Source organism: Belonocnema kinseyi, chromosome 9, assembly GCF_010883055.1.
Source record: "Belonocnema kinseyi isolate 2016_QV_RU_SX_M_011 chromosome 9, B_treatae_v1, whole genome shotgun sequence".
Classification (NCBI taxonomy): Eukaryota; Metazoa; Arthropoda; class Insecta; order Hymenoptera; family Cynipidae; genus Belonocnema; species Belonocnema kinseyi.
In genome coordinates this window covers 97856340-97872741 of record NC_046665.1, presented here as the reverse complement: position 1 = coordinate 97872741, position 16402 = coordinate 97856340, and the positions used below count along the sequence as shown (strand labels likewise).

Here is a 16402-nt window from a genome sequence, read left to right as displayed (position 1 = left end):
TATTTACAGTGCAAGTCAACCTAGACGTCCAGTCAAGACTTTGGAACAGTCGACTCGATCCTTTGAACGAGGCACGATGGAACCTCTATGACAGCGATTCCCAAACTATTGCTGGCGGCAGTCGTATGCCGCTGTAAGGTCACCTGCCACGACAAGGCTACTTTTCGCGGTAAAGTCACTTGCCGCGGTATAGTCACCTGCCGCAGTAAAGTCGCCTGTCGCTATAAGGGAGCATGCCGCGGAAGGGTCACCTGCCGCGGCAATGGAATGCAATTCTAGCCGCGGCAACCAAGGCGGATACCTATATGCGAGTAGGAGGCTTTTGTCCTTTACCTTTTAATTTTAATTAGCTAAATCAATTTTCTTATACAACCAGAAAAAAGCAGAAAAAAGGTTGGTAAAAATCCGGTTATATTTTCAATAATAAAGGAAATCTTGAAGTGCAAACGTGATTTTCTCTTGCCGCGAGCAATCGACGCTGCCGCTGGCAGTAGTTTGGGGAACGCTGCATTATGGGGTCATCTACAAACTGTGTTAAATTTTTTTCAGAAATTTTTAACCCCACAATCCATATTTTTCCCTGCCCCCTCCTCCCTCCGCCAACTCTACAATATTACACAAATTTTATAAACTTAGGGAACGACCATACATTTATATTGTGTTGATTAAATGAACGTGGAACGTTGAAAGTTTATTCTTCTTCGCTGAAATGACCATTATATTTTTATCGAGAATTTACTTTTCTGATTTACAATTTAATTTTTTGGTTAAAAATTTATTTGTTTTCATTAAAATTAAATATTTCTATTAAAAAGTCACTCCTGTCCATTGAAAATTTAACTATTTTCTTAAAAATTCAACTATTTTGGTATAAAATTTAACTAATTCGTTTAAAATGAAATTTTTAATCATTCATATCTTTCATCGTTAAAAATGATTTTTTGTCTATTAATTTAAAATTTTGGATGAAAATGTATGTTTTTTATTTAAAAATTCGTGTATTTTAATGAAAATTATTTATTTTTTTTGGCAAGAAATTAATTTTTTTGGATCAAAATTTATCTATTAGGTTAAATATTAATTTAATTAAAGATTAATCATTTAAGTTGGAAATTCTTTTCTTTGATTCGCTGTTTTCTTGTAGCAATTTTTTTTCGAACACAAATATTACTATTCAATTTTTGGTTGGAGTTTTTTTAGTTGATAAATTCACTATTTGTTTGAAAAGCCATGATATTTGTTTCAAATTTTTTTTTTCATTATTATGGTTAATAATTTTAATTAAAAATTTATTTCTGTGGTTGAAAATTAACTTTTTTTAACTGAAAATTTAACTATTCCATTTACGGTTCAAAGCTAATATTTTACGGTTAAAAAATCAACTATTTGTTTCTAAATCATGCATTCGAATAAATATTCAACTTTTTTGGCATATTATTTTCTCGATTGAAATTTTTTTCAGTTAAAAATTTTACTGGTCAAAAGAATTCAAATAAATGAGTGAGAATTGATACTGTTATCTAAATCAAATTAAAAGAAATCAAAGAATTCCAGAATAATCCATAGATTTCAGTAAAATTGAAATGGATGGAGAAGAATTTAAGAGAATTTAAGAGAATTCAAGAGAATTCGATTTTTTAATTTTTGGTAAATTTCAAATAATTGAATAAAAATTTTTTAAATCCAAAATATTTCACTGGTTTATGTATATAATTAAATCCAATTCAAGTCAATTTTAAGAAATAAGAGAAATTCATGAAATTAGCAAAATTTATGAAAATTGAAGGTGAATTAAAAAAATCAAATGCATTGAAAATAATTTTAAAATATTTAAAAAATGCACTGAATTAACATAAGTTTGAATGAACTGAGAAAAAATTATGCGAATTTGAAAATAAAAAAAATTAAAAAGAATGTTGAAGAATTTCAAATAATCCAAATAGAGTAATGATAATTGATACTGAAACCCAAATCAAATAAAAAAAATTGACAGAATAAAAAAATAATCAATTGAATTCAGTCAAATTCATATGGATTAGGAAGAATTTATAGTTTTATATATTTGTTAATATTTTATTAATTCTTTGGTTAAAAATTAATATTTGTAAATGAAAATTTAACTGTTCCATTTCGGCTTAAGACTTACCTTTTTCACCTAAAAATTCACATTCAAAAATTTTTGAAATAAAAAATGTTACACTGATTTCAGTAGAATTGAGTGAAGGAGATTCAGGGCAAATTAAATGGAATAAAATTTTAAAAAAATCTAAGTAATTAAATGAAATTCGAATGAGTTTAGAACAATCAGACAATTCAATGGGATTCACAAAAATTCAATGCGAATTAAAAAATATCCAAGGAAATTAAAAACAAACAAAAATATTTTGAAAATACATTTAATTAATTAAATTTGGCATGAATTGAGAAAAATTACAGGTAATTCAGAAGAATTTTATAAATGAAATTAGGGTCAAGTAAAATAATTGAAAACAAAACTCAAAATAATTTAGTTGAATTTAGAAAAGTTTAAAAGAATTCAGAAAATTATTTTAATTTTAATAAATTTAAACATATTTGAATTATTTTTCTGAAAATTTGTTTTTTGGTGGTTGAAAATTCAGTTATTGAACTAAAAAGTGGAGTATTCCATTGTTTATTGCATATTTATAACATTCAGTTTAAAAATTAGTTTCAAAAATTCAAATTTCCGTTAAAGATTTTTCACTCAGATTTAGAATTCATTTCCATGGCTTTAAAATAAACTATTTTGTGGATAACTTATTATTTTTAGTTTAAAAATGATATTTTTTAACTGAAAATTTAACGATCCATTTTTGGCTAAGAAGTGGTCTTTTGTGTTTGAAAATTCAATTATTTGGTTAAAAATTCCTGAAATCCGAATCGATCTTCTGCTGGACTTTTCCCAAATCCTCTTACCTAATTTGTGGATGACCCCAATCAGCAAAATTGTCTCAAAAAAAAATTAAGCTATCTAGAAATCCTTGGAAACCATAATCAGAAATCATCATCTCTTTCTGACTCTACTATATTTACAAAAAGATGACGATCATATAATTGAGAAACTTCGAAGATCCATTCATCTTCCTCGGATTTTCGTCCTCTCCATTTTCACTCGCCGTGTCGCCTTTGGCCTCAGCAATCGTCGCGAGTCTTTCAGTTGTAATTTCATCCTCCATTCCATTTGTAGGATCACTTTCTCCAGTTTCATCCGAATCGAAGTCAATGGTTCTGCTGTTGAGCTGAATTTTCATTTTTCTCTTGCTCTCATCACTCAAAGAAGCTGCGATGGAGCGAATCCTAGACCCACCTTCCCTCTCGCATTTATCACACCTGGAAGATTCGTCATTTTGGCACCGAAAGCAAATTAGATCGCCATCATCCTGATCAGAAACTTCACAGTGGATGCACCTCCTAGGATTTGAACCATTGAAGCAGCACTGAGGACATGATAAACAATCCGAAGTTTCATCCCTCTTTTCTTCATCCTTCCTTCTCCTGAACTGCTGTTCAGGATCATCACTGGGATCATCACAGCTGCAAGGATCCGAAGCTTGGGGATGATCCAGTCGCTCCTCGACGAATTTTCCAAAAGCGTTTGGCGTTCGGGGTCTGTAGGAGCACTTTCTGCATTTAAAATCACACTCGCTGCAAAGGAGGAGGTTGGACTTGCTCCCAGGATGAGAGGAATAACCGTTGCAGGTTCCTAAGTATTTTTCGTCGTCCTCCTCGTTGTCACTTTCGAAGAGCCTCTGGCTGAGACTGCCGATTGATTTGGTGTCGCTGGACCTACCGTCGATCCTCGAGCTTCTGCCGTCGTCGAGGATGTCCTCTAAGTTGAAGGTTGATTGTTCGAGGTATCGATGGATCCGCTCGATTTTTGTCTTGCCGCGCTCCCGCGGCTGTGTTTCTCGTTAAATAATGCTTTCTCGGTTGCGTTCGTTGTCCTCCAGGCTGGATGTGGAACTGGCACCACCGATCTGCAATTCAATTTCTTTTAGCCGGTTTTCTACCTCCCATTGTGACTGGTTGAGTTTGACGCTCATCGCGGCATTTTCGGATTCGAGGCAGACGAGTCGTTCGCGCAGACGTTTGATTTCCGCGAGGAGGACATCGTGGTTACCGAGGACAGGTGTTGTGATTTCGCTCACCAACTGTGTCATGCTGTTGCAGGTCATACCTAAAAAATGAAGAAAAAATTAATTTCAGGGTGTAGTAGTGGAGAAAGTAGCATATATTTCCCCCAAATCGCATTTGCGGGGCGAAACTAAAATTTTCGGAGCAAAAGTAAAATTCGCGGGGCAAAAGTAAAATTTGCGAAATGAAAGTGAGATTTGCGAAGCCAAACTACAATTTTCAAAGCGAAATTGAAATTAGCGGGGCGAAAGTAAAATTCGTAGGGAGATAGTAAAATACTATGTAGGGCCATAGTAAAATTTGCGGGATAAAAGCAAAATTTTGGGCGCAAAAGTGAAATATGCGGAGCGAAACTAAAATTCGCAGGGCGGCAGTAAAATTAGCGAGGTGAAAGTAAAGTCAGCGAGCCAAGAGTAAAATTAGCGAACAGAAAGTGAAATTAGCTGGGCTAAAGTGAAATTAGCTGGGCGAAAGTAAAATTAGAGAGGCGGATGTAAAATTTGCGGGTCACAAGTAAAATTTGCAAGATGAAAGTAAAAATTGCGGGCGAAAGTATTTGCGGAGCGAAAGTCAAAGTGCGAGATGAGAGTAAAATTTTTGGACGAAAGTAAAGTTAGAGAGGTGAATATAAAATGTGCGGGTCAAATGTAAAATTTCCAAAATGAAAGTAAAATTTGGGGGGAGAAAATATTTTCGGGGCAATAGTAAAATTTGCGTGGTGAAAATAAAATTTGCGGGGCGAAAGTAAGATTTCTGGGATGAAAGACAAATTTGCGGGACGCAAGTGAAATTTGCGGAGCAAAAGTAATATATGCGAAGCATAACTAAAATTTGCGGGGCGAAAGTAAAATTAGCAAAGCGAAAGTAGATTTAGCAGGGAGAAAGTAAGATTAGCGGGGCGAAAGTGAAATTAGCTGGAAAAAAGTACAATTAGCGTGGCGAATATAAAATTTGAGAGATAAAAGTAAAATTTGCGGGCCGAAATTATTTGCGAGGCGAAAGTAAAATTTCCGGAGCCAAAATAAATTTTCGGAGCGAAAGTAAAATGTCCGGGTAAAAGTAATTGCGAGGCGAAAGTAACATTTGTGAGGTCAAAGTAAAATTTTCGAAGCGAAAGTAAATTGTGGGGGGGTGAAAATAAAATTTGTGAGGCGAAAGTAAAATTTGCGGGGCGAGAGTAAAATTTGCGGGGCACAAGTAAAATTTATCAGAATTCGCGCAACGAACAATCCTATAAAAAATTCGTCGGAACCGCTTTTCAGGGCCAAAAAGTGACCACGATTGAGAGTGGAATAAAATACTAATATGCAACACAGAACAAAAGTAAATTTTTGTCTACATTAATTACTACCCTCGCGAGAAAAATCTGCTTCTTTCACTCTTTTAACATAAGTTACTATATACTAATTCCATATTATCCTTCTTTTCTAAAAAATACTGCCTCTTCTTTCGCCTCTTCTCAAGAAAATTATCCGTTTTTCTCTTCTCGTTTTACGAATTCGCACTTCCAAGAGAAAATCCTTATGGGTTCGGTCGGATGTTCGCCCGTCTGTCTATAGTACTCTTACGGCAGGATCAGGGAGACTGTTTTAATAAAAAAAATTCCCGTTTTTTTTCGCTTCGCAAACATTTCTTACGGTCGCTGAGATTTAAAAAATTGAATCTAAAGCTAAAAATTTTTTCATTTGGAATCATTTCAAAAATTTAATTAATATTGAATTTTTTAAACTTCTAAATGGCTCTTCAGCTTACTTAAATTTTTTGTTTTAATTAAAGGTATTCAATGAATAAGAAAGAGGAAATGAGGAGAGAATTAGTAGAGTCAGAGCGTGAGAGAAAATGAGTATTAAGCAAAGTAAGATATTGTGAGACAAGAGAAAGTAGGGAAAGTGAGGGAAAGTGAGGAGAAATAAGGATATAAAAAATAGCGGCAAAGAGGAAAACGAGAAGGGAAAAAGACGTGGAAGCGAGGGGAAATAAGAAAAGGGTTACTGATGTTAAATCAGTGAAGTGGAAGTAGGAGGGGAAATAAGCGGAGTAAAAATAGGAAAGGTAGAAGGAATTAGGGAAGGGAAAGGTAGAAAAATTGAGGAGAAATCATGGGAGATTAAGTATATGAAATGAGGAGAAATTATGCAGGTGAAATAAAGGGAATGATTATATGTGAGGAAGGGTAGTGAAGAAAGTGAAGGAAGGGCGAGAATAAAGAAAAGAGAAATACGGAGAGTGAGGATATTAAGGACTAGAAAAGAAGAGGACATGAGACGGAATAAGCGGAGTAAAAGTAGGAGAAGCAGCAGAAATGTTGGGAGGAAAGTGAAAGTGTTAAGGGGAAATGAGGAGAGAATACGTTGATCAAATGAGTGGAAGGTGGAAAGGCAAGGTAGAGAAAATTATAAATATAAGGGAAAGTAGTAAAGGAAATTGCGAAAGAGCTAGTAGGGCAGTGTAGGTGAGTAGGAAAGAGAAATTGATGGCTGAGGATAGTAAGTAGCAGAAAATAAGTATTAGTTGGAAAAGTTAGGAGAGGGAAAAGCAAAGAAGGAAGAATTTCGGGAAGGGAGAGTTACAATCGGTAAAGTGAGAGAAGGGCAAAGAAAGATAGGGGAAAGTGGTGGGAGAAGGGGAGAAAAGTAATGGAGAAGAAGAAACAAGGGGAGGGTGAGATTCAAACCTACTATACATAATTATTTCAAAGATATTTTTCGTAATTCTAGTTTATATAACTGTCAATTATAAATGTTTAAAAAATAGATATATAATAATAATCAATTATGACTTTCTTTATTTATCATAATTACTGCACAAAACTCACTTATCTCGGCAAATGTCGGTAATAATGTTCTTGATTTCAAAACCTCACTTATAGTAGGAAAGAGAAGTAAGAGAAAGTAGATAAATAAGGGGAAATGAGGGAAGAAGACGTATAGAAAGTAAGGGGAAATTAGGATAGTGGAAATATTTGAGAGTAGGGGAAATCAGGATAGGGGAAGTATATGAAAGTAGGGGAAATTAGGTCAGGGGAAGCAGACGTAAGCCAGGGAAGGGTTAGTAGGGTCGATGAGGAGAAATGAAAGGAGAGGAAGCAAGGAAAGTGAGATGCAATGAGGGGAGGGGATGTAAGAGACGTAAGGGCAAATTAGAAGAGAAAAATTAGGTGAGGAGAAATTAAAGAAGAGGAACTAAAGCTAAGTAAGGTGTGGTAAAGTAGGAAAGATGAGGAAAGAATCAGTAGGAAAAGTAATGGGAAATGAGATGATAGAAAATATTAGAGTGAAGGTAAGTGAGGATAAGGGAAATAAAGGGAGTTAGAAAAAATTAGGGTGGGGAAGTAGAGTGAATGAGGGTAAATAAGAGGTGATAAAGAAGGGAAAGTAATTTAAAATAAGGGGTAAGGTAGTAGAAGATTGAAAATAAGAGAAAAGAAAGTTGATAAGTGAGGGAAAGTGAGGAAAGGGAAAGTAGAGAAAGTGTGGAGAAATTAGAGGAGAGGAATTGAAGGGTATATTAGAAAAAAGTACAAAAATTAGGGAAAATAAAGTAAAATCTAGTAAGGATAAATAAGCGAAAAGGAATTAGGCGAAGTAAGTAAAATTATAAAATCAGAAAAAGGGAAAGTGAGGGAATATAAGGGAAAGGAAGAAAGTGAGGTTAATGACGGGAAGGGAAGTTGGGGAACCACACAGCAAGTAAAAAAAAAGCAGATCTGAATTGGGATAAGTTAAGGGAGGTTCAATTAAATAAACTAACGGAAAATTAGGCAAGAAAGATAGTGAAAATGATTAAGAGGGAAAAAGAGTAGTGAGGAAGGGTAGAAAGAGAAGTGAAGGAAGACTAGTAGGGAAGTACAGAAGAGTAAAAGAGGAAATGTGAAGGCTGTAAAAGGATAGTAGAGGTTGGGGAGTGTTAGCTATGGAAGGGAGGAGAGAGGGATTTAGAGACGAAAAAAGTTTGGGAAGGGAGTGCAAGCGAAGGGTAAATTTAGGGACAAGAAGTAGGAGAGAAGAGGGAAAAGCAGGGCGGTAAGGGCAGGAAATTTTTAAAGGGCGAAGTTTCGACAACTTAATTATCCTCTTAGGCTACGCAAACCCTTTTCTGAAATCACCGCTCGTTTCATTCAGATAAATTCAACAAAATATACATTGAAGGTGAGTAAATTTAATCTTTTGAGGTATTTAGATTTCTTATACATAGAAAAACAGATTAAATCAGAGTTTTGTATTAGGAGAACTCAATTTTAAGAATAAACATCAAACATCCGAGGAGTAAAGTACACAATTTCTCAGGCAAGAGTGCGTTGAGAAAACAATCTTTGCGTCAGATGTAAATTACAATTTTCCTTCATGAAAATGCCATATTCTCATGGAATGTACTGCGCATATTTCTTATAAAGCTATTTCCTGTAGTGTCATATTCCTACATATTTTATGAGCATAGTAAATTTTTGGGACACAAATGTAATGCTTGGAAAATTTTAGACTCAAATAGGTTTCTAACAACATTAAAAAATCACATAATTAGATGAAGTTGAAGCCTTAATATTAAAGTTTAGTCGTGAAAAAATATTTTCTCATCCACTCCGCTGGGAATTGGACCGCAGGTCTTCCAATTGCCGGACGGGTGCGCTTAACACTAAGCTACAGGAGAGATCGAAAGAAGAATCTTTTTTCACACGTAAGCCAAACGGAAAATTGAAACTCACACTACCGATCTAAGACAGCCTTCAAATTTAGAATTCTTTGTTTTATTCTAAAATTTTAATATTTTATTATATTTTTGAAAAAAGATCTCCTTCGCTCCGCTGGGAATCGAACCACAGGTCTTCTGACGGTCCACAGTGGGGCGAAATGAAAAACGAAGTTTAAAATAACCTATAGGTCACAGCTCTTGATCGATTTTCAGTTTCGTTGATTCAGCATTATATTCGCAAAAAATCTGGCGAGGCCGGTTTTAAAATTTTTGTTTCTGTATATTTTTATAGAGCTGCAAATAAGAAAAAAATATTGATTAAAATTTTTTTCTTTATTTCTCTGTGGAAATCTTAATCAGTATTTATGCATCGAAATCGTTCGTTTAGAGCAATGAGGTGAAATGTGGTATCCAATTTAATTTGTAAAATTTATCAACAATTATTATAAACAAATGCATGATTTGAACAGTTTTAAACAGAAACTAACCGAATTTTCTTCCGATTGTCTTTGAATCTCATGGATTGTCATTCAAATTTATGTATTTTTGTCATTTGATATGACTTGTTAAATTTATCAAAAATTATTATGAAAAAATGCATGATTTGAACAGTTTTAGATAGAAATGAAACGCATTTTTTCCCGATTGACTTTGAATCTAATTGTTTGTGATCCACATTGAGGTATTTTTGTTATCTGATATGATTTTTTTAATTTATCGACAATTATTATAAACAATTCCACGATTTGAACAGTTTTAGGCAGAAGCGAACCGAAGTTTCTTCTGATTATCTTCAAGTCTCATGGCCTGCGATGTTCATTGATTTATTTTCGTTATTTGGTATAATTCGTTAAATTTTTGAACGAATAATATAAATATTAATGAACATATCTATGATCTGGACATTACATTGTTGAGTAAGGTGGTTCTTCCTTTTAATTATTAAATAATGCATTTATTTACAATAATTGTTAATAAATGTAACAAATTGTATCATAACAAAAATTCATCATACTCGCTATTTGTTCCAAATATTTGTTTATAACAAATAACTTGAAATATTAATAAATTTTTTTCTTCCACCGACCCTTTTGCATCAAACCTGATGCCTGCTGTCCCTGAGAAAATTTTTCCCAGAGGAAAAAAAAATCAATAAATGAAAATTTTCCGCTATTAGTAGCTCTTTAAAAATTAAAAAAAAAATTAAAAAATAGGCCTCGACATATTTGTTCACAATTTAATGCTGAATTAAAAAAATTAAAAATAGATTAAAATGTGTGAGCTACAGGTTATTTTGAACAACTTTTTTTAATTTCGCCCACTGTGCGGTCGCAGGTGTTTTGACCACTAAGCTACTGGAGAGGTCGAAAGAAGAATCTTTTTTTACAAGTACGTCTAGTGTAAGGTACAAGTGTATGCCTAGGTAGCTTAGTGATTAGAGCACCCGGCAACATCTGTAAATCGTAAAAAAGTTCATCTTTTCTAGAATTAATCACACAATTAGCGAATATTAAAGGTAATATATTTTTGTTTAGAATATTTGGCATTCGCTTAAATAATTTTGATTTATTCCAACAATTTTTTCATATTGTAAATCGTTCAAAGTTATTACTTTCAAAAAATAAGTACGAAAGTGATAAATTTTAAGAGTGTTTTTTGTAAAAGACAGTTTGCAATTATTTAAACAAATAATATTACTAGTTTCTTTTCATAAGAAAGATGGAGAAAGTTCTCGTTTTTTTAATCTCGTACATTATGTTGTTTATTACCTAGAAATTCCTTTTATCAATGAAATCGATCTAAACAAATAAATATCCATAACGTAAATAAAAAAAATTGAGAAGAAAAGGAATATTCTTTTAAATATTAGTGCACGATTTCTAAATTTAGAAAATACTAAATAAAAAGCAACATAAGGAATTATTATACAAATAATTTAAAATGGCTTTTCCATAATAACTGCGATTTTTAACAATCATAAAGTGCAACACTTTTCCTATAAAATAGTATATTCTTTAGATTTAAAGGAAAAAATGGTTTGAACAAATAAAAATGATTTGAATCAGAAAAGTTCCAAAAGTTTCAAAATTAACAATTATCAGGTGAAAATTAATTTATAATATATTAATTGCAATTTGCAACTTGAATTACTTTTTGAAACTTTCTTTTTGCTAATTTATAGATACATGTCTTTAGTTAAATATAGAAATATTTCGTTTGAAACTAATTTTTTTATTAAAAAATTTAACTGCTTAGTTTAAAGTTGAACTATTTAAAAAAAATCTTTTCATTAGTTGATGATTTATCTCTTTAGTTGAAAATATTACTATTGTGTTGAAAATTCGTGTTTTCTGCATTAAAAGTAAACTACTGTGTTGGAAATTTGTCTTTTCAGGTTGAAAATTCGATTGTTTTTCAAATTATTCGCTTTTTTGGATCGAAAACTTAAAAATTTAATTCAAACCCTTCTTGGTTAAACATTTTTAAAAAATCAGTTAAAATATCAAGTATTATATTTCTTCACAGAGAATTTATTTTTTTGGTCAAAGTAAAAAATATTCCTTTCTTTTTAAATTATATTTTTGGAATAAATTTAAATTTTTGTATTTAAAATTAAAATCGTTTTGATTGTTTAAAATATTATGTGTTCAAAAATTCAATTAATTGGTTAAAAATTAATTTAATTTGTTAAGAGATTCTTTTACAGGTTGAAGATTCATCCATGTAGTTGAAAATTGATCTATTGACATAAATTAATATAATTCAATTTGAAAATCCAACCATTTTTGGTTGAAAATCATTTATTTTTTATTGAAAAGTCCACTACTGGATTGTCAGTTTAGAATTACCCCGCTCTGTTCAAAAATGTTATTATTAGGTTCAAAATTGAATTTGTTGTTGTTGAAAATTCAACAATTTTGTTAAGCAGTCATCTTTTTTGGTTGAAAATTCATTTTATTGGCTTGAAAGTTTAACTATTTGGTCAGAAGTAACCATTTTTTAAATTCAAAATTCATATTTTCGTTAAGCAAATTAAACTTTTTTCTTGTAATAACGTCTTTTTGTTGAAATTTTTTTAATTTGTTCAAAAGTTAAATCTTCTGTTGTTGAAACTTAGTTAAAAATTCATTTCTTTGGTAAAGAATCAAAATATGAGTGAAAAATTTCACTTTTTGTTTGGAAATTGAACTATTTGCTTAAAAATTCATATCTTTTGTAGAAAATGCAATACTTTTACCTGAAATCTCAGAAATGTAAAGTTTTTGTAAATTTAGATAGTATAAAATAGTACTTAAAGATTACTTAAAGAGAAATTATTATATATTTTTTTTAATTGCTACACATTTTTTTATAACAATTTTTTGATGAGATTTATCATTTTGGCTTTATTTATCAAAAATATTATATAAAACTTTGTTTAAAAAAAATTGAATTCATTTTCTTTCGATTGAAGTTTATTCTTGCTGTTAAGCCATCAGCAATTTTAATGGAAAAAGTAATATTATTTTTACGAATATAGGTTGTCACATATCCGCTCCTGTTTGGAATTGCAATTTAAAATTCATATCTCGTAAGCGACTGCCATATGCTATGAAAACCATCAAAATCCCGTTGGAAAAATACATCAAGGGAACTGTTGAAAACGTGTAAAAAATATAATGCTTGAGAGCTCTTTAAAAAACGTCCAAGGTACATATATCTTTTCTAGAATTCAAATTTACATTAGTCTTGATTTATTTTTGATACGCTGAAGAAGTTCATGCAATTTCAAATATTTATGGCTCCATATTTTAGAAATTCAAAAGGTTTTAAATTTTCGTTACGAACGATAAAAGAATAAAATAATAAATAATAAAATAAAACAATAAAAAGCTTTTTTTGAATAGTAGGGTATCGACCCTGAGGAATAAATGATTTTATTTATGTATACATTTTAATTAATTTTCAAATTTCTAACCAAAGAAACAAATTTTCACAAAAATAGAGGAATTTTCAACCAAATAATTAAATTTTTAGCTTATAAAAGATAATTAAAAAAATTGGAATAGTTCAATTTCAAATTAAACAATTAATACAAAAAGAAAACGAATTTTAAACCAAAGCAGTGAAACTTAGCAAAATATTTTAACTTTCAACCAAACAATAGAATTTTCCATAAAATACATTAATTTTTAACAAAATTGTTGAATTTTATAGCCAAAAGAATGAATTTTCTACAAAAAGGTTGAATTTTTCATCTGAAAATTTGATTTAAAAAAACAGCTAATTTCCAAAGAAAAAGTTGAATTTTCATCAAAATGATTTAATTTTGAAACTAACTGTTAAATTTAGATTTAAAAAGTTAATTTCTAACCAAATTGTATAATTTTCTACCAAATTAATTGTTTAACAAAATATAAGAAATTTTGTACCAGAAGAAAATAATTTTTAATAAGAAATATTAACTTTTAACCAAAGATGGATTGTTAATTTAAAAAAATAATTTTTAACAAAAGTGTTTTATCAAAAAAAAGTCTTTGATCTTTCAAAAAGTTAAACATTTATAAAACTAGTTTAATTTCACAACAAAAAAAAGAGAAAATTTTAATTTTGTAGTTTAATTTTCAACTATAAAGTTTAATTTCCGACCGTTGTTCAATCATCAACCGTGAACATTAATTTTGAACCAAATATATCAATTTGCAACAAAATTCTTGAATTTTAAGTTAAAGGGCGAATTATCTGAAAATGTTTTAATTACTAACAAAAAATATGATTTCTTTACAAAAAAGTTAATTTTCTAGGAAAAAGTTAAATTTTCATAAATAGAATTTAATTGTTAAGAAACATGTTAATTTTTAATCAATTGTTTCATTTTCCTATCAAATTGGGGAAACCTCAACCAAAACTTGGTAATTAAGACAGAAAAAATCGCATTAAGAAAATTAATTTTCAACCTAGAAGATTATTTTTGGATAAAAAAAGGAGAATTTTTAACCAAATACATGAATTTTCAGCTATGAACGATCAATTTTAAAGAAAAAAGATCCATTTGGAACAAAAGATTACATTAATATTAAATAAATGTGGTAAATCTTAACAATTTTAATTTTTAGTAAGATAGTTTAAATATGAAAAATGTAGATGAGCTTTTAGCTTAAAAAGATTAATTTTCTAGCAAGAATATTATTGTTCCACCAAAAATAAGAATTTTTTACAAAATATAATAATTTTCAACAAAATTGTTAAATTTTAAAGCCAAAAGAGTGAATTCTTTCCGAAACAGTTACATTTTTAACTTAAAAAGATTTTAGACCCAAAGAGTTGCATTTTCAATAGAAATTAATGAATTTTCAAACAAGAATAATTTTGGATAAAAAAAAAATTGAACGAAATACTTTTAGTTTTAAATAGAAAATAACTAATTTAAATTTACATTACACTGTTAAGTAAAAAAATAGTTTTTAACCAATATTTTTTTACAAATAAATGAATTCTCAACAAAACACGTAATAATTATTTTAACAACAAAAATTTTATTGTAACTGCTACCAAGCAGTAGTATTTTTAACCAAACTGATAAGTTCACAGCTAGGAAAACTAATTTTCTATAAAAAGACGAAATTTCCATAAAATAGGTGAATTTTTAAGCGGAAAAGATAAATTTTTTATTAAAAATACTAATTTTTAATTTAAGATATTAATTTTTGATCAAAATGGAACAATGCCTACCAGATGAATTTTCAACTTTTATAAACACTGAAAAAAGTTAATTTTAAATAAAAGAGTTTAAAATTCAACCAAGGCGTTGAATTTTCATCTAGAGAGTTTATTCTTAAGAAAAAAAAACTAATTTTTTACAAAAAAAAGATGAATTGTAAACAAAATACATGAATTTTCAAGAAAAAACTTAAACTTGCAAATAAAAAAAGGAGAATTTTCAACCAAATAGGTGGATTTTAACCTCAAAATTATAAATATTCGATTTGAAATGAAATAATTGCGTTTTCAGCCAAGAAAATCAATTTTAATACAAAATAAATGAATTTTTAGGGAAATATTCCAATTTTTAATCCAAGAGATAAATTTTCAATAAAAAATTTGAAAATTCAACCAAAGAGTGGAATGTTAAACCAAATTTTTTACCCTACAAGATGGATTTTCTTAGAAAAAGATGCATTACCAACAAAATAATATAATTTTCAACCAAATAGCTGAATTTGAAACTAAGAATGATAAATTTTTAATTATAAATGGTGTATATACTTTTTCAGTAAAGGAAAGTAATTTTTGACTAACGAAAAAACTAATTTTTAGCCAAATATTTGGGTTTTTAACCCAAAAGGTGAATTTTCAAGTGAATTTATGAATATGCAATAAAACTAATTTTTATTAGAAAAGTCCGACACTCAACAAAGACTGAATTTTGAACCGAAAAGTTTTTTTATTAACCAAAACGATTAATTTTCCACAAAAAAGATGAATTATCAACAAAATAGATGAATTTGAGAGCAAGAACTTAAATTTTGTAATTCAAAAAGATGCATTTTTAAACAAATAATTGAATTTTCAACTAATGAGGATACATTTTTAATAAAAAATAGAATAATTACGTTTTTTGTGAAAAAATTAATTTGCAACAGAATAAATGAATTTTTAGCGAAATAATCAAAATTTTATACCTGGGAAATTATTTTCAAGAAAATTGACATTCGACCAAAATTTGTTTTAGCTTACAAGATGAATTTTCTATGCAAAAGCAAACATTATAAACAAAATACATTAATTTTTAACCAAATAGTTAAATTTGAAACTCAAAAATAAATTTCGAATTAAAAATGGAATACTTACTTTTCCAGTGAGGGCCCATAAATTTTAAAAAACAAAGAAAAAACAACTAATTTTTAGCAAAATATTTGAATTTTTATCCCAAGAGATGAATTTTCAAGTAAATTTATGAATCTATTTATGAATCTATTTACGAATTTATGAAAAGCAAGTACTTACATTTTTAAATGAAAAAGATGCATTTTTACCCAATAGATACATTTTCAAGACAAATGTTCAACATGAAATCAAAGAGTAGAATTTTAAACCAAAAATACTTTTTTCAAATAAGATTAATTTTCAATGAAAAAGATGCATTATAAAAAAAATACATAAGTTTTAAGACAAGTATTTACTTTTTTTAACTGGAAAAGGTGAATATTGAATATTGAATTCTAAAGGAAAAAAAGAATTTTTAACTAAATATTTAAATTTTCAAAATTCAATCAAAGAGTAGAATTTTACACTAAAAGTGTTTTTTTTTTAACCAACAAAATTAATTTTCTATTAAAAATATGCATGATAAACAAAATACGTGAATTTTAATACCAGTACTTCAATTTTTTTAACTTAAGGTGGTTTTAGCGTGACTCAGTGAGTCATATGAGAGTGTAAAAAAGTATTTTTGATTTACATGGAATCTTTTGTATTTGAAAATCCGAAAATTAATTAAGATAGACATTTATGGCCGTCCCGCGATGTAAATCAGAAGAATAAATAAATTGATAAAAATATATCCCTCAACGGTTTG

At 29.4% G+C, this 16402-nt stretch overlaps 1 protein-coding gene across 1 annotated transcript in view; it reads right to left on the bottom strand.

Annotated features, from left to right (window-relative positions):
* Positions 1 to 3050: 3050 nt before the first annotated feature.
* LOC117180300 (cyclic nucleotide-gated cation channel alpha-3-like) overlaps positions 3051 to 16402 on the bottom strand; it is a 375315-nt gene continuing 361963 nt past the window's right edge. The window contains exons 12-14 of the mRNA XM_033372719.1: positions 3986 to 4198; positions 3523 to 3928; positions 3051 to 3429 (exon numbers count right to left, since the gene is read on the bottom strand). Of these exons, the coding sequence (XP_033228610.1) occupies positions 3051 to 3429; positions 3523 to 3928; positions 3986 to 4198 (998 nt within the window). The remainder of the gene's footprint in view (positions 3430 to 3522; positions 3929 to 3985; positions 4199 to 16402) is intronic.